The sequence below is a fragment of the Cetorhinus maximus genome, chromosome 2 (assembly GCF_964194155.1).
Source record: "Cetorhinus maximus chromosome 2, sCetMax3.hap1.1, whole genome shotgun sequence".
Taxonomy (NCBI): Eukaryota; Metazoa; Chordata; class Chondrichthyes; order Lamniformes; family Cetorhinidae; genus Cetorhinus; species Cetorhinus maximus.
The window spans coordinates 204,814,241-204,832,975 of NC_135880.1; the positions used below are offsets into that span (position 1 = coordinate 204,814,241).

Sequence of the window (18,735 nt, forward strand, 5' to 3'; positions counted from 1 at the left end):
CCTCAGCCACAGGATGCTAACCACCCCGGATTTTGTTCCTTGGGCCTCATTGTCATGTAGAAGGTGCAGTGGTAAAGCGTACACTGACTCATGTGCTAATGTGCAGGTAAGTGATTGGGTAAGCTCACAAGGGTCTGGACGAGGAACGGCAGGCCTCTGAGTGACATCAGTATGGGAGGCGAGAAGGTCAGGAAAGAAGGTCACAAGGGTCTGCAGTATTGTTGACTGATCCTCAATGTTGATGGGCCTGGAGGTCAGAGTCAGGACTGAAACTAAAGACCTCAAGATGGGGAGCGGCAGTGATTAAGGTGAGTACTAACCTTTTATCCATTCTATGCTGCCTAGTGTTAGTTTTTCCCCAAGACAATCAGCACTGTGCTTGTGCATTGGGCACAAGCTTAAAAGGGAGTAGAAGCAGCCATTGGGCCCCTTATCTGCATATGATAATTGCCTAACATGCTTCTAATGGATGCCTCTTGTTTGGCCCCTTACTAGAATGGTGCCCAGCATGACCCGCAGCAGAACTGTGCTCACTGTCCCCTCCCTCCGTCAATGGCTGCCATTTTGGACAGAAGATGGCACCCATTGTATCAAAATCCCAGGTCCTATGGAGCCAAATTTCTAACCCGTTGTAGTCGTTTTTTTCTGGTCATCTAGAGGCACATATCCCAGTGCCCCCATCGATTAGCTGTGGTACATCGAGCTCTGTGGGGTCTATTATGCCTACTTGAAAGGGTAGACTGGGCCAGTATTTAAAAGGCAGTACCTCCAAAAATTTAGCATTCCCTTAGTACTATACTGAAATGCCAGCCTAGATTACATGTTCATATCCTGATGTGGGACTTGAACCCATAATCTCCTGATTTAGTGGTGCTACTAATGAGTAAACCCAAGATAGAAAAAGTAGAAGCTAAGTAATTGGATAATAAATCATATTTATTTGATGAATAATGAAATAAGATCAGGTTCTACCTAACCCAAGGAACAGAACAGTATGTTCCTTCATGCGAGTATTATATTGTAAATGGCCTTTTAAAAAACCATTATGTTAAAAGCACTGAGGATTAGATTGGCAGGTTAAACCTCCTTAACCTCCTTTTCTTTTTCTGCATTACTTTTTGAAAGTATCCAATAGATACCTGAGCCACTGCTTGTTAATAATTAACAACATACCATATTTATCATTGATTATATTTTGCTTCAATTGAATCATTTAAGTGTTTACTTGCTTCAGGATAGGAACACGCTGCAACATGCCCAGTCTTGCATTGCTGTTGGTACTTAAATGAATGTTGCAGTTATCATCCAATGGACTTTTAACTGTCGACGTTTCAGAATTGTGTTAGAGTTTTACTGTAGTGATTGTAACACATCATGTTTATTACCGTGTTATATGGAGGTAAGTATGAGAATCCTTTCAACAGTTAAAATAATTGCCTCACTCCCAGAATCAGTATCTTTAGTTTTAACTGCAGGATCCTACGTTTCTAAACCTGGGTTGTATGTGATAAAAGTTAACAGTCAGACCTCAGTGTAACTTTGTGACTCTTTGGGCTGAAGGTTCACCCAATTAAAAGTGAAACATCTTTTCCAACTACGATGCAGCTTCAGCAAGGAGCAGAAGTTAGGAGATTTACAGTAATAGAAATAGTTGTAATCGTCGTCGGCTGTCCCTCTTTTCGAGGATGACATCCACTCAGGGTCGTGAGTTTCTGTCATGGGTTTTCATGTGACTGAACAGGTCAATTCTCAAACTGCAGATCTTTGGGCATATAATATTAAGTAACAGATGAAATGAGCATAATGTAGGGTGGATAGAAAGAAACAATTTCCTTTGGTGAGAATCCAGAACAAGAGAGCACAACCTTAAAATTTGGAGCTAGGTCGTTCAGGGGTGATGTCAGGAACTGAGGGCGGGGGTGGTGGTGGTGGAGGGGGAGAATAGAAATTTAGACCCCCCCCAAGGCTAGATTAATCGAAAATTTCTGAGATTCATAGATTTTTGTTTGGAAAGCATATGAAGGGATATGGAACCAAGGCAAGTAATGGAATTATGATACCGATCAACCATGATCAGGCTCTTAGGGCTGAATGGCCTGCTCCTTTTCCTAGAATCTGCAAAGGCTGGTATTTATACAGGCCAGGAAGATCCCAAGATCCAGCCCATCCTCTGTGTTGAGCTAGTGGACCTCAGTATGAGTAGGAGATGGAGCTTTACAATTGGTTGCAACAGCTCTTTGGGTCTCCATTCCCAAAACTAACCTTTCAATCCTGTGTCCATGTCAATTTCAATGTCCAGCTGTGTACATACCATTGGTTTGAGTATCCTATCCTATCTGGCTTTAGATATGAGGATTGAATGGGCAGTTGGTCTAGATAATCAAGAAACTTAACTCCAGCATGAGTTGGAACAATCAGAAAATGTAGGGGAAGAAATTAGGGGAAAAATTAAACATTTAATAACAGATGAAATATTGATTAGTCAAGAAGTTAAATAATCCTGTGTGTATTCATTGGCACAGAGGAACGTCTTCATAGAATTCTGTGTTTTTTAATGAAGTAACCATGTGTGTGTTCACTGCAGATAATGAATATGCTCTCTTCAATGCATACTGTAAGACTCAGATTTTGCTGGACTGTATCAAAAAGAACTGTCACTATGAGACTGAAGGTAAGAGCAACAATCTAGAGTTGCCACTTTTCACAACCTTCATGTCACCAAGAAAAACAGTCCCTATTTATAGGTAGGATGTGGCTCTATTTGTAATGAATGCGCTGCTTATATACTCACATTGACCTCTGACCCTCAACGCAACTCCAACATTGACACACACCCACTAAATGTCACGCAGCACACTTACATTAAATTGATTATGAATTTTCAAGCTCTTCATAGTGAGTGGCACAATTTTAAAACATTTAAAAGTGGCCTGGGATCCATTTTGCATGGTTTCTGTACCAAAAGTAAAGATAGACACAGTGATCAACAAACAATTGAAGGTTTGTGTCAATAACTCTCCACATGGTGAACTCTCGATCTCAACCATGTATTCAAGGAGGGGCAGAGGTCAAGTATTTTTCCATGGGGAAATAAAATAAGGAGACTCAGAGGGAAAATCTGTCACTACCATCTTGTGTACCACCTAGAAGTAGTTTCAGCAGAAGCCTAGAAGTAGAGTTTGTAAGTTTGTACCCACATTCTTTACCAGGGCTCACAGGGAAATCCAGAAGGTAGAAAAGGAGGGAAGAAATACTTTGGCTGTAAAGATCTAGTCAAAACAAGAAGTTCAAGTTGTCTAACCCTCCTGTTTAAATGTATTATTTTACCTGTTCTCAATGCAATTATGAAAGACTTTTTGAGTGAGGAAAAGACTAAAATGTAAAGATGGTGATAAGAACATTCAGTGCAGTTTGTAGCATGATTAAGTAAGTGGGAAAATCCCTATGGAATGATTATTTATAATATAGCTTTGGTGGAAGAGCTACGGAAACCCTGGGAAAATGGCATAAGATGAGTTTATTATAAACTTCCTTTCTCCAAAAGTATTGATGGATAACTCCAGGTGATGTTTCCATTTGTAAGGAAATCCAAGACCACTAGTCATCAATATAAGATAGTCCCTAATGAACCCAACTAGGAATTCAAGAGAAACAGCTTTGTCCAAAGAATGGTTAGAATGTAGAACTTACTAACACGTGGAGTAGCTAAAGTGAATAGCAGAGATGCATTTAAGGGGAAGCTAGGTAAGTATATGAGGAAGAAAGGGACAGAAAGATATTGTGATGACCTTTGACCTGAAAGCAATACAGTGAGGAAAATTTGTAACTTCTTTAAAATGTCTAGGGAATCTGTAATTGTTTTTAAGCAAGTTTGAAAAGAACTTTTAAGAGTTTGCATCAATTGTAAAGGGACCAATTGTAATTTTCTTGGTTAATGAGAAATACTGGTCCATGTAACCTGGTGACCCTTGACTTGGAAGCAGTACCAACAATAAGGCAGTGAAGAAAGAAGTAATGTGGCCAGACATGAAGGAGTGTTACAAGCAAGAGAGCTGGGGGATGAAGGTGACTAGTACACAGATGCAGACAAAGGAAGAGGAAGACGGAATTTGTGCAAGGAGGTGCCAGCAAAGCTCAATGAAAAGGTCAGTTTTCTGTTTGGTAGTAAGAAGAAAAATGGAATTCCTGAAGCTCTTGGGGAAACAACGTACAACCAAGCTAAAATGGACTGAATCTTAAAAATGGTGCGAATAGTTCAGACATGCAAAAGAGCTTAAGAGTTTGCATCAGAGGACTAGATGATGGACTGGTATTGTTGGTTAGTTAGTTGAAAAGGAACTCTGAAAACTAACTTGACCCAAGTGAGAGAGGGCTCGTAGACATGTGCCTTGTCAGTGTTAACAGTATCTGTGGACCTCGGATGCAGTACAGCTCCCAGTGGACGTGACCCGAGGGCCAAATTGATCGAGTGGGAAAGTGAGAGATCTTATGTACCACAGGCTGAGTTGGAAAGACTGAGATTGCACACAGTGCCGCATTTTTGCGGGGAATAATGTGTGCGCTTTTGGTTGTGTAAGATGTATCTTCATTGTATTGACTATTTACAGTATCATCTGCCTGTTAATTCATGTTTAATTTACTTTAGTTCTGATTCATGTTAAAGTAAAAGTTACAAAAAGTTAAGTCTTGTTGGTAATTTCCTCATTTGTGGGTCATATGGTAAGTATGGTCACTTTGGTTTACGGTTTCCCCAGTGATCGTAACAATAAGGCGAGCTGAATTAAAGTTTGAGGAGGCCAAATGGAACAGAAACAATGGTGCTTACCAGTTTAGTTGAAGAGCCTGTTCATGTGCTGTTAATTCTACGTAATTAATCCATCCATTAGCTAATGAATATCCTTACTGGCAGATCTGCTGTTGTGGTGTGTTAATAAGTCATGATGGAGTAACATTATTAGTAGAAATATTGCAATATTTGAAGTCCAGGCTTTCAACTAACTGATAAACCAACTGTTGGAGCCAGCCAATGAGAAAACACTTCCAAAACATGCTTCCACCTTCAAAAAAGGAGTAAGGAGAGCGGAGTGAGTAATTTTGTTAGGTAGCAAAAAAGGTTAAATAATACAACAATATAAGATTTTTTAGAAATGGTTAATTCTAGTTGTTTGTAAAGAAATGTAAGAAATCTGAAAAATTCCCAGTATTTTTTGCACTGACAGTTTTGATGTGTCTGCATTTAAGCCGAGGTTGATCTAGCAGACGACAGTGGACAAGTGAAGAATCTACCACAAAACCAACATTGCTACGCCTCTGACATCCTGACTGAACGAGAAGTTTATATTCTTCTTGGTGTGAGCAGTAAGTAAATTCCTCTAAAGAAATAAACCAGGTAACTATGTAGAGACCAACCAGCCCATGAGGATAAGCTTCTCAAGGCCAGAATAAAGGGTAAAGTTAATGCTTTGAACAAAATTGATTCATTCAGATCTGAAAATTTTATAGTGTTCTTTGAGGAAATAGTGTATTGGTGAAAGGAGCACTGCGGGTGTTTTGTATATATGTGAATTTTCAAAAGCGTGAAAACAGCAGTAAAGGTTGGGAACTGGAGAGAGAAAACAAACTCATGTTACTTGCAACTGGTGTTAAGAGTTTGGCAAGGCAAAGCTGAAAAATATTAAAGTAGTAGAATTTCAGGTAACATTCATTCCTGGAAGGAGAAGCTAGAGGATTCTATGTTATTCTGTAATATAGCCCTGATGACTGGTAGAGTGACACATGGGATCACCTGTAATTGCTGAGCTAGATCATTCTACCCTCCCAAAACTGGAGGAGGAAAGCAATGAGGTAAGAAAGCAGCAGCAGTTGGAATCTAAAAGGAAGGGTTGGTTTAAGAATCTCAATTATTTTGCCTTCTGCCTTGGAAAAGTGTTTCTCACACTGAGTGTGCATTTCTGTATCTTCTAGAACCAGCCTGTGACTCAACACCCGTTTATATGCCATTACTGAACAATGATAATATTGTCAATTCCAAATTCCTAGGTAGGTCAAAATGAACAGTTTCCATTCTTCATATGGGAATTAAGAAAGCAATTCTGCATATCAATATATAGAATGAGAATTAATACACCAAACATATCGTCATAATACATTTTGAAGCTAGTGCGTAAAAACTGCCATGTAGTTACAATTAAAGTTAGAAAAGCTATTCAAAAGCAGCGGTTTCTTATACAGGCAGCCTAATGCTCCACACAACATTAGGATATTTTTTCATACAACAGTGATTCTCAATGTGCAGAGTTCCTGGCTGAGCGTCAACTCGTAGACATTTCCTCCTACCTCCCCCTGGACCATGACCCCACCACTGAACATCAAGCCATTGTTTCCAGGACTGTTACTGACCTCATCTCCTCTGGAGATCTTCCTTCCACAGCTTCCAACCTGATAGTCTACCAACCTCAGACGGCCCGCTTCTACCTCCTACCCAAAATCCACAAACAGGACTGTCCCGGCAGACCAATCGTGTCAGCCTGTTCCTGCCCCACGGAACTCATTTCTTGCTATCTTGACTCCATTCTCTCTCCCCTTGTCCAGTCCCTTCCCACCTACATCCGTGATTCCTTTGACATCCTACATCATATCAACAATTTCCAGTTCCCTGGCCCCAACCGCCTCCTCTTCACCATGGACGTCCAATCCCTCTACACCTCCATCCCCCACCGGGATGGTCTGATGGCTCTCCACTTCTTCCTTGAACAGAGGCCCGAACAATCCCCACCCACCACTACTCTCCTCCGTCTGGCTGAACTTGTTCTCACACTGAACAATTTCTCCTTAAACTCCTCTCACTTCCTCCAAATAAAAGTTGTGGCTATGGGTACCCGTATGGGCCCCAGCTATGCCTGTCTCTTTATGGGGTATGTGGAACATTCCTTGTTCCAGTCCTACTCCGGCCCCCTCCCACAACTCTTTCTCCAGTACATCGATGATTACTTCGGTGCTGCTTCATGCTCTCGTCTGGACCTGGAAAAATTTATTAATTTTGCTTCAAATTTCCACCCCTCCATCATTTTCACATGGTCCATCTCTGACACTTCCCTTCCCTTCCTTGACCTCTCTGTCTCAATTTCTGGTGATAGACTGTTCACCAATATCCATTACAAGCCTACCGACTCCCACAGCTAACTCGACTACAGCTCCTCACATCCTGCTTCCTGTAAGGACTCCATCCCATTCTCTCAGTTCCTTCGCCTCTGTCGCATCTGTTCTAATGATGCCACTTTCAAAAACAGTTCCTCTGACATGTCCTCCTTCTTCCTTAACCGAGGATTTCCACCCACGGTGGTTGACAGGGCCCTTAACCCTGTCCGGCCCACCTCCCGCGCATCCGCCCTCACACCTTCTTCTCCCTCCCAGAAACATGATAGGGTCCCCCTTGTCCTCACTTATCACCCCACCAGCCTCCACATTCAAAGGATCATCCTCCGCCATTCCCGCCTACTCCAGCATGATGCCACCACCAAACACATCTTCACTTCACCCCCCGGCGGCATTCCACGGGGATCGTTCCCTCCGGGACACCCTGGTCCACTCCTCCATCACCCCCTACACCTCAACCCCCTCCCACGGCACCTTCCCATGCAACCGCATAAGGTGCAACACCTGCCCCTTTACTTCCCCTCTCCTCGCCGTCCAAGGGTCCAAACACTCCTTTCAAGTGAAGCAGCATTTCACTTGCACTTCCCTCAATTTAGCCTACTGCATTCGTTGCTCCCAATGTGGTTTCCTCTGCATTGGAGAGACCAAACGCAGACTGGGTGACTGCTTTGCAGAACACCTTCGGTCTGTCTGCAAGCATTACCCAGACCTCCCTGTCGCTTGCCATTTCAACACTCCACACTGCTCTCATGCCCACATGTCCATCCTTGGCTTGCTGCATTGCTCCAGTGAAGCTCAACGCAAACTGGAGGAACAGCACCTCATCTTCCGACTAGGCACTTTACAGCCTTCCGGACTGAATATTGAGTTCAACAATTTTAGACCATGAACTCTCTCCTCCATCCCCACCCACTTTCCGATTTCTCCCCTCCCCCCGCCCCCCGCCCTTTTTTTTCCAACAATCTATATAGATTTTTCTTTTCCCACCTATTTCCATTATTTTTAAATGTATTTCCATCATTGTTTTATCTCTACCTTTTCGCCTTTTTTGATTCCTTCACCCCACCCCACCCCCACTAGGGCTATCTGTACCTTGCTCGTCCTACTTTCTACTCTTAATTAGCACATTCCTCAGATAATATCACCACCTTCAACACCTCTTTATCCTTTTGTCTGTGACAACTTTTGGTTATCTCCACCTATCACTGGCCCTCTATCCAGCTCTAACCCACCCCCCCCAAACCAGCTTATATTTCACCTTTTTTCTATTTTTACTTAGTTCTGTTGAAGGGTCATTCGAACTCGAAACGTTAACTGTGTTCCTCTCCACAGATGCTGCCAGACCTGCTGAGTTTTTCCAGGTATTTTTGTTTTTGTTGCAGAGTTCCTGGTATCTCTTCTGCTGTGGAGAAACCCTGAATGGAAGAAAAAAATGGATCACTAATAACCCCAGGGGTGGCGGGGTGGGGGGTTAAGAGTAGTGGAGTTATCTCTCTGGCACCTCCTTGAATATATGGAGAGAATTTCGCCCCCGCTTGTCGAGGCATAAAATGACGCAGGGTGACATCATTTAGATTTTCAGTTCAGCAGGCGTGCAGCCGACTCGGCTGTGCGCCCGCCGAACTATCAAAGGCCTGTTAAGGCCATTAATTAACTAATTAAGGCTATTGAAAAAGCTACCCGTCCAACCTTAAGGGAGGAGGGCAGGCGAAGAGCCCAGGCAGCCTTCACATTTTTCATGGAACCTCATCCATGAGTGGGATGAGGTTTCATGAAGGGTTTATAAATTAAATCAATTTTTTCATTAAAGTTCATTGACATGTCCCAGCTCATGTGACACTGTCACATGAGGTCTTAAATTTTTTTTTCTTCATGAAAATTTTTAAAACTTAGCTCCCTGAGGCACCTCTGTGCCTCAGGGAGATTTCTACACTCTTTTGCGTGCATGCATGCGAAAGACAGCAAGCCCCGACTCACGGAAACCCCCCTGCCTGCCCGCACAAGGAGTGCGCACCGCTTCCAGGCGCTTGTCACGCTGGACGGGCCCTAATTGGACTGCCCGCGTAAAATGGCGGCACAGACCCGATCGGGGGACACCAATCGGGTCTGCGCCCACCCCCCCTGCACAACCCCCCCCCCCCCTCCCCTCCATGGGGGGAAAATTCTCTCCTATGATTTCAGAATAGCAGTGGTGGAAGACTGACAGCAAGTCATTTGCCAGCTTCTTTCAGAGACAGGTTAGGGAACAGGAAAAATGTTATAAGTAAAGTGCAAGCAAAACTGTGAAAAACAACACCCTTTTCGAGATTTCATTGCTCACAATATGGAATCAGTTTGCAGATTTACATAAAAAATGACTGTGTCAATATATTAGGTAAATGTTGAAAGGACAAAGTATGCAATGATTAAGAGTAACAAATTCAAATAATTATTTGTAAAAAAAAAGTTGCATCTATTGAATGCCTTTTATGGCCTCAGGATGTCTCAAAGCATTTAACAGGCTATGGGCAGTAGTCAGTGTTGTGTGTGGGGTGGGGTTGGGCAGGAGAATAGAGTAGCCAATTTGGGCACAGTATGATCCTAGAAATAATAATCAATTTTTTTTGATGAAGTTGGTTGAGTGATAAGTATCGCATAGGAACCATGCCGTACAGAAGGAGGCCACTTGACCCATCATACCCTTGCTGACTCTCTGAAAGAGGCTTCCTATTAATCCCACTCCCCTGCCTTTTCCCCAAAGACTTGCAAAATTTTCCTTTATAAGTAGACATCAAATTCCCTTTTGAAAAAGTTACTATTGAATCTACTTCCACAATGCATTCCAGATTATAACTTGCTGAGTAAATTAAATTCTCTTCATCTTTTCTTCCTCTGGCAATTTTAAATCTGTCTTTGCTGGTTAGGGACCCTCCTTTCATTGGAAACAATTTTACCCTATCTACTCTATCAAAGCTTTTAGAATTTTGAACACTTCTATTAAATCTGCCCACAACCTTCTCTGCTCTATGGAGAACTCTTCTGGTCTCTCCTTCAAAACGTGCCATGGGATCAATCAGAAGGTAACCATCCACCTGAAAATAAGTTCCAAAATCTTTGATCTCTCTTATTTTTCCATCACAGCCTCCAAACAGTTTGATGTTGCCAATAAATTAGAAATGACAAAGTGTAACTCCTTTGAAAAGGCTAAGTCGCTGTCGTCTTAAGTCACTGTTTGATAGCTCCGTGCTTGTTTAGGTCTGTGTTTCACTATTTTACTATAATGCTAATTGGTATTATAATGAAGTAAAACAAATACAGGCAGCTTGGACGAGTAGAGATTCAAGTCTCCCTTTGCTTCCTTTACCCTGAAGCTAAGCTCGGAGCCCGGTTAGACACTCTCAGTCAGTACCGAGGAAAAGCAAAGAAGGAGCACAAAAAGTCCACATCACCATCACCATCTCCCTCTCGCTCATCCACTGCAGACGGTAAGAAAGTTTATTTACTGCAGTAGCTTCGGTTCAAACTAGACATAAACTAGTACAGGTATCCCCTGTTTAAAGCACCTTCTAATACCTGCATTTTCATATTGGCACGATTGGTAAACTAGGGATGTTGCCCAGTGGCGTCGCCGCCATTTTCATTTCAGCACGGTTACTGAGCATGCTCAGTGTATTTAAAAACAAACTGTCATTCGCCTCTCCCGCTAACCGCCTCCCCCTCCCGGGTTCACCGCCTCCCTGTTCCCTCCTTCACACTCACAGCTCCTCCCGCAAGTCCAGGAGAGGGAAGCGGGAGGTAAGTGCCGAAAGAGTTAGTGCAGTTAAGTTATTAAGAGTTCGTAAGATAATTTTTGGACAGGTTAGGTTACAAGGCAACTAACTGATAGCTTTCTAATATAAAAATTACAGGTCAGGGATGTAACCCGCCCTTATTTTCTTACTGGAAGTGATTTTGTTTAGAGCGTTTTCATTTAGCACTTTTTTTTAGGAACACTAAAATGAGGAATAGCTGTATTGTTACCACTGACTATGTTGTGGCCACGTTTCTTGGATAATTAAGGGCTCTACCAAAAATAGTTTCATTGATCACATACCTCTGGCTGTTTGCGAGCTTTGTTTGGGAAAAAAAAACTGCGTGCCTTTGCCTAGATAGCAACAAAGGCTACTTGTCAAAAGAGGTCATTTATTGGCTCTTAAATGCTATGGGGGGGGTGGGGGGCCTGAGAATATGAAAGATGCTAAACAAGCACAAGTTATTTCCTAGTGCTATATATATATAGAAGCCAGTGGTGAAAGTTTTTTTTTTAATTAAAGGGTATATCAATCACTCACCAACATTCCTGCCCGTTAAGTATAAAACCGCATTAGAAGAGACCTGTAACATTCTGTTCACCTTCCTAACCGGGCAAGTGGTGTCAGCTGTGCCTCAGTTCATAGCACCCTGGCCTTTGAATCAGAGGGTTGTGGGTTCATGTCCCACTCCCGGAAACCAAGAACTGTGATTGTACTCGAAAGAGTTGCAATCTGTGACTGTTGGTAACTCGAAAGAGTTTCCTAACCGGGCAATCGAGGTGTCAGCTGTGGCTCAGTTCATAGCACCCTCGCCTTTGAATCAGAGGGTTGTGGGTTCATGTCCCACTCCCGGAAACCAAGAACTGTGATTGTACTCGAAAGAGTTGCAATCTGTGACTGTTGATAACTCGAAAGAGTTTCCTAACCGGGCAATCGAGGTGTCAGCTGTGGCTCAGTTCATAGCACCCTCGCCTTTGAATCAGAGGGTTGTGGGTTCATGTCGCACTCCCGGAAACCAAGAACTGTGATTGTACGCGAAAGAGTTGCAATCTGTGACTGTTGATAACTCGAAAGAGTTTCCTAACCGGGCAAATAGTGCATATGATAGAAAACCAGAACCTGCATTTATGAAGCACTTTTCATGACCTCAGTACATCACAAACTGAAGTTTATTGCTGTTGTAAAGTAAGAAACAGAGCAGCTAATTTCTGCACAGCAAGGTCCCACAAACAGCGATACATGTCTAGTTTTTAAAGTGACCATGGTTCAGAATAAATGTTGGCCAGTTCACTGGCAGAACTCCCTTGGCTCTTCTTTGAATCATGCCTTGCTATCCTTTATATCCACCTGACTGGGCCTCAATTTAGTGTCTTAACCTTATCCAAAAATATTTCCTTCAGTACTGCAACTGATGTGTGAGCCTCGATTACATGCTCAAGTTTCTATAGTGGAGTTTAAACACAAAACTGTCATATATGTAAGAGATGGGAGTGCTGCCACTTAATTTCTCCCCCCATGCACTTTCACGCATCAGGCGAGTTAAGAATTATAGCCAAGTTTATAGTGATTTGTATTCGTCCTGTTTTTTTTCTGCAGTTTTCTGTTAAACATGATGCCTGTTTCCTGTAATATTGTTCCCATATTTTGTTTGTCAGGTAAACAGAGTGCTTCACCCCACGGAAGACGTAAAAACTCCCCAACACCTCAGTCAGGGAAGCACACTCAAGGCACTTAATCGTGATGTTGCATTCAATTATTTACCTTGATCAATATTTATTGAAACGATCATTTATAAACAGAACTATTTTGTGGTCACAAAATTTATGAAACTGTGGCTTTTCCAATTGTTCCACAAGACTAGTAATGGAAGCAATAAAGCAAGTGATTGTCATACCCACATTAAACTTTTCTCCCACCCATCTTAGTGCAGGTATTATCAAAGTAAATGAGTTAATGCCATTAAAATAGCACATCTATTTTAATAGTTTGTGTTTTATACAACATTGCCCACAGGCTTGTTTCTAACCCTCTTAGTTATTGTCCCCCTTCGCCTCAGAGGTTTATTGTTTATTTGTTATCATCATAATCCTACACGATACAAGTATAAAATTGTGAAGTAAAAGCATAATAGAATATATTAAAAGCTTTCATTTTCTATCGATTCAATAATTAGAAAATTAATAAAGGTGCAAATTAGATGAAAGGCCACATATGATTATTTAATTAGAAATTCATTTGTGCAAACTGTAAAGGGCTGGGATATAATTATATGGATGTGGATTTTTTTTTTTACATTAGGCCTGAACCTGAGTTGCTTCTAGAGAACCCGGTGGAGTGAAGTAACCAGCTACTGTTTGGTGTGTTTAAACTGAAATATCTCCAAGTGTAAAATACCAAAATTACTCCTCTCCAACTTTAGTTACATAGAAGCAAAATATGGTGAAGAGAAAATTCTAATGTAGTTTTTTAACACATTTGTACAGCCAAGTCGTGATTGATCCTTCTTTCTACATGCTTGTCTGTTTGCTGCTGCTGGCTAGACCTCATCTTCTCCAGTCTTATAGACACATCTGAGATCTTCAGTCCGTTGGTGAAGGGGTTGCATTTAGAATCACAAGATGATTTTCAATAGTACATGTTTTTGTCCCACCAACCTGTAACAATCACATTATTCTATGAATACTCGAATTATTCAATAATTCTCTTCAGACTATCATGAATTAATAAATGTGCAATACATGTAACTAAATTACAAGATTTCACTATAAACAGATAAAAGACATAACAGTTTGTTCAGAACGGTATGCGCACAATCACCATTTTGTATGATGTGATATACGTTCTGGCAAGAAATGAAAATTCCCCAATTGTAAAAGCCCCACAAAAAAAACTTTCAAATTCTGAAAAAAAGACAAGTAACGAAATGAAGTAAAATATGTCCCAGGAAAGAATTAAAGTAAAACTTAACACTGACAACGGGAAGGACATGCTTGAAAAACTCAGGCCCCAACATCCCCGATGAACCAATTTCAGCTTGTGGAAGTAGCAAACTCTGCGTGAGGATATATCTGTAGTTATGGGGGACAATGTTCACGTCAGCGTGCGGGGGATGGCCCCGCATGCCAATGCGTAAAATGACACGTGACATTGGGCGTGCGTCCGAACGTCACCGCGCGTCATTCAGATCTTTTGTCCGGCGGGCGCGCACCAAAGGCGGCTATGCACCTGCCGAACTGTCAAAGGCCTGTGAAAGCCATTAAAATGCCAATTAAACTAATCAACGCTGCTCATCCAACCTTAAGTTTGGTGGGCAGGCAAAGAGCCCAAGGGGCCTTCGTGTTTTTCAGGAAACCTCATCCACGGGTGGGATGAGGTTTCCTGAACGTTTAATAGAATCTAAATAATTTATTCACATTTCATAAACATGTGACACTGTCACATGAGGGGACATGGCTAAATAATTTTTTTATCTTTATTTAAATATTTCAATATGAACTTAATCTCCCTGAGGCAGCTTCACTGATGAAGAAAGAAGTTGTTCAGGCAGGATTGCAAAGTGAGGATTTATATTCACGACAGCCCTCTGCAGCATTGCATGGCCCATTAGGGCCACTTCGAGAATCTACTGCAATTCCTTCCTTTTGAAATGATGCCCACTTCCTCATACATTCCTCATATATTAACCATGAGATAAAATGGACAACGTTCACAAAATCTCCCCTTACAAAAGTGAAGAAGAAATCATTCAAGAAAGAACTGTGAATTTGGGATCAAATATCAATTTTTTGATGCTTTTCTTGAAATACTTAACAGGTACATGGAGTTAGGTCAATTCACAGATTTCCAGCTGAAGATGGTGTGTAAATTGCAAAACCATGAATTTAGTGAAAGGTCACTGGTGCCAGGTATTTACTACACATTTATTTGTCATTTGCACTGAAGTTAAAAATTTAGGACTAGTTCATAAAGACTTACTTCCAGGGTACCTGCGAATGAAGAATTTACGGATTTCATCGTACACAAAAGTTAAAATTGCAAAAGGTGCAACCACAAACCAGTACTGAACCCTGAAAAGAAAAAAATATTTGATATTAGAATTTATGCCGTGTAACTAAACATATTGAACTCTTTCTACAATAACGAATCACAAACAAAATCTCGTCTCCTGGGTCATTCTGCGCTCATGGTAAAGAGTATCTTTGACTTTTGTCTAATGGTTTTATATAAATTTGTGCACCATTTGTAAATCTATGTCTAGAAATGCAGTCAGGCACTAAATGTCAGGGTTTATATACAGAACTGCAGGAAACAGTATGACTGCAATTTAAAATTTTATGCAGCTTCCAGCCAATTTTAGTTATGGAGCTAAGTAACCTCTTTGATAACAATGGCCAGAATTTTCCGGTCGGCAAGCGGGGACAGGGCAATGTCAGCGCGCGTCATTCAGATCTTCAGTTCGGTGGGCGCGCACCGGAGTCAGCTGCGCGCCCGCCGAACTGTCAAAGGCCTATTAAGACCATTTAAAAATCAATTAAAGGAATTAACGGAGCTGCCCGTCCAACCTTAAGGTTGACGGGCAGGTGAAGAGCCCAGGCGGCCTTCGCATTTTTCATGGAACCTCATCCACAGGCTGGATGAGGTTTCATGAAGTGTTTATAAATTAAATAAATTTTTTCATTAAAGTTCATTGACATGTCCCAGCTCATGTGACACTGTCACATGAGGGGATATATCTTAAAATATTTTCAATTCTTTATTTAAATGTTTGAACCTTAAACAAATCTCCCTGAGGCACCTCTGTGCCCTTTCACACACATGTGCAAAAGAGCACAGGCCCAGACTCAGGACATCCCCTGCCCACACAGGGAGCGCTCAGCGCTTCCGGGCCAGCGTCACGCTGGGTGGGCCTTAATTGGCCCACCCACGTAAAATAGCGGCACGCACTCGATCGGGGGTGCCGATCGGGTTTGCGCTCACTCCCGCCTGTCCCCGCATAACCCCCCCGACGGGAAAATTCAGCCCTATGTTGTTAATAAAGACTTGCTGTTAACATACTCCATGACTGGAAGCCATGGTGTCCGACGCGGGATTCTTCACCCAGCATGCTAGAAAACAACATTAGTGTGAATTCCTCACCTAAGATGGGTGAAGTGAAGGCTGCTTTGCATCCCTGGGCAATAACAAAACAGAAGAGCTATGCCAACCTGAGAGAGGAGACCTAGCCAGAGCACTTTATTTCTAGAAAAGATAAAGAAAAATTACTGGTTCAGAAACTTTAAAAGAAAAATTCCACTCCCCCCATTTAGCTTCCCAATTCCATTCCCAGTATCACATCCCTTCTCCTTGTGTTCATGTTGTCATCCCCTTTTGCGTTGTCACCCAGATGCCATGAATGCCCTTCTATGGTCAAACAGCTATGAGACAAATAAGTGTTGCAGGAAAAGTACCTCCCCATAAATAGTTCAGAAGTAAATTCTGTACAAGTACCAGATAATTGTACCATCCTTTTCAGTGTTTGATCTAAAACTTGAGTTTCTTTTTCTCACTTTCCCGATACAAAATTAAAGGTTAGCAATCAGGGTTTGCTTTCGCTCCAATCACTTCATAAAGTTAATAGTGTAAGCTATGAAAGTATCGCAGAAAATCAGGTGACCTACCCAAATATACCCTGTTGGAAAATGGAGTTCCGCCTGGTTTTACGAATGATTAAGTCAGCAAGCTGTTCTATGACAATTCCAACAAAGAAAGCCGTGTAGCAGGTCCACTCCATATACAGTCTCTGTTGATAAGTCTGAAGATAAAAGATTTGAACATTTACTGGTGTGTCTTCAGCAGCAGCTTACCTGGGAGGGAGCAGTTTCCCCAGACAGCCCTCTCCATGCTGACTTGGGATGGCTATAGGCTAACAAGATTTTAAAAAAGTAAAATGCTGGAAATACTCAGCACACCAGGCAGCATCTGTAAAGTGCAAAACAAGAGTTTCAAGTCGACCTTTCATCATTGATCAGAAAGGATGGGTTGAAGGGATGTGCGGATGTATAAAATGCCAGAGTGAAAGGAACAAAGAGTTCTAGGAGGGTTAGAGGGCTGGAGGAGATCACAGAAACAGGGAAGCCATGAAAGGATTTAAATACAAGGACCCAGTTGCACTTTTTTTTTGTGCAGTCCCCTGAAATCAGTGTAATTGGCTCAAAAGATTGTGGAATTTTAAGCACAACTTGAATTTCTGACATCCTTTGTGCTCATTTTTAAAAATGGCATACTGGAAGTGGGCACAAAGCCCTGGGGCAGCATTTTGCCAGCAGGGGGCGGGGCCCGCTCGCCGACACGGGGATGACGTCAGGCGGAACCCCCGACGTCAACCTGCCCCATTTAAGTTTTCAGGAAGGCGGGGACTCAGCAGAATCAGCTGTGCGCCCGCTGACCTGTCAATGGCCAACTGAGGCCATTGACAGGATCATTTAAACAATTAAAGGACCTGCCCGTCCAACCTTAAGGTTGGTGGACAGGCCAGGAGCCCCAGCGGCAAATAGAGAAAACATGAAACCTCATCCAGCGGCGGGATGAGGTTTTATGCAGGGTCTTAAAAAATGTAATAAAGTTATAGTGTAAATTATGAACATGTCATGTGACATTGTCAAATGAGGGAGACATGTTAGGGAATTTTTTTCTATTTTTAATCTTTTTCAAAGTGCAAGCGCTCTCCTTGAGGCTGCACTTAGTCTCAGGGAGATGTGCGCTCTTTCATGCGCATGCGCAAAAGAGCGCACTCTCGCTTTTGGGAAAATCCACCTTGCCCTCACAGGAGACGCTTCCCGCCAGACGTTACGCTGGACGGGCCTTAATTGGCCCGCCCACGTAACATGGCGGTGCGGCCCGCTTCTCCGGCGGGAATCGGCTCTCCACCCGCCGGAGATTGGGTCGGGCCCGCCCACTCGACAGGCAGAAAATTCTGCCCTGGTAAATTAAAATCACCATTAGGGATTTCCGCAAATTAGGCTCATTTGCAGCCTCCAAGGAGGCTCCAAAAAATTAAGCTGGGTCTCCTAGGTGCAAGGTGACTAAGAGGTACATTTTTAAAAGTTTTGAAAGAAATTTAAATAACCTAGGTAACTGAACACTTCCACAATTTGACTAGAAAATAGTTTTGTATATTTTAAATGCCATCTTCAGTGATTTAAAATCAGATACTGTCAGCTGGTGGATTGGCACTGTGATTTAAAATGCTTATTTTGCAATAAACCCATTTTCAATGCATTAGCAAAACTTTACCAAGTGTTAAAGTACCACCCTTAAATATATCAAGGGTGTTTTAAAAAAAAAAGCTAAAAATTGTTTAAACCGTGAATTTTAAACACGCGCAATTGCACTGGTTCATAACAGATTTTGCATATGCCAATATATAAATGAGGTTGAGTGGAAACTCAAGGTGGGGGGGTGTTAGAAATAAAACAATTTTGAAAACGGGCATAATTTGCGCTGGGATCAGCAATTATGTTCAAAGTAGAAACTCTACTCCCAGGATTTCAAAGCTTTAAATTGGAAGCATTGGGAGACAGAAAACCAATGGTAAAAGTAAGGGTTGTGGGTGAGTGGGAACTTAATGTGGGAGAGGGTGCTTGCGGCAAAATTTTAGATAAGTGTACATAGGATAATGGATGGGCAGTCAGCCAGAAGAGTTTAGAAATAGCCACATCTCAAAATGACAAAGACATGAAATGAATGTTTCAGGGGCAGATGGGCTGAGGTAGTGGAGCAGTGCTATAGAGGCGGAAGTAGACGGTCTTCATGATGGAGAGGATATAAGGGC

At 42.2% G+C, this 18,735-nt stretch overlaps 1 protein-coding gene across 1 annotated transcript in view; it reads right to left on the minus strand.

The window, feature by feature from the left end:
• Positions 1-12,642: 12,642 nt before the first annotated feature.
• Positions 12,643-18,735, minus strand: part of LOC144669384 (potassium-transporting ATPase alpha chain 2-like) — a 65,335-nt gene continuing 59,242 nt past the window's right edge. The window contains exons 19-22 of the mRNA XM_078531779.1: positions 16,583-16,716; positions 16,062-16,163; positions 14,901-14,992; positions 12,643-13,579 (exon numbers count right to left, since the gene is read on the minus strand). Coding sequence (XP_078387905.1) covers positions 13,551-13,579; positions 14,901-14,992; positions 16,062-16,163; positions 16,583-16,716 — 357 coding nt within the window. The 3' untranslated portion in view covers positions 12,643-13,550. The remainder of the gene's footprint in view (positions 13,580-14,900; positions 14,993-16,061; positions 16,164-16,582; positions 16,717-18,735) is intronic.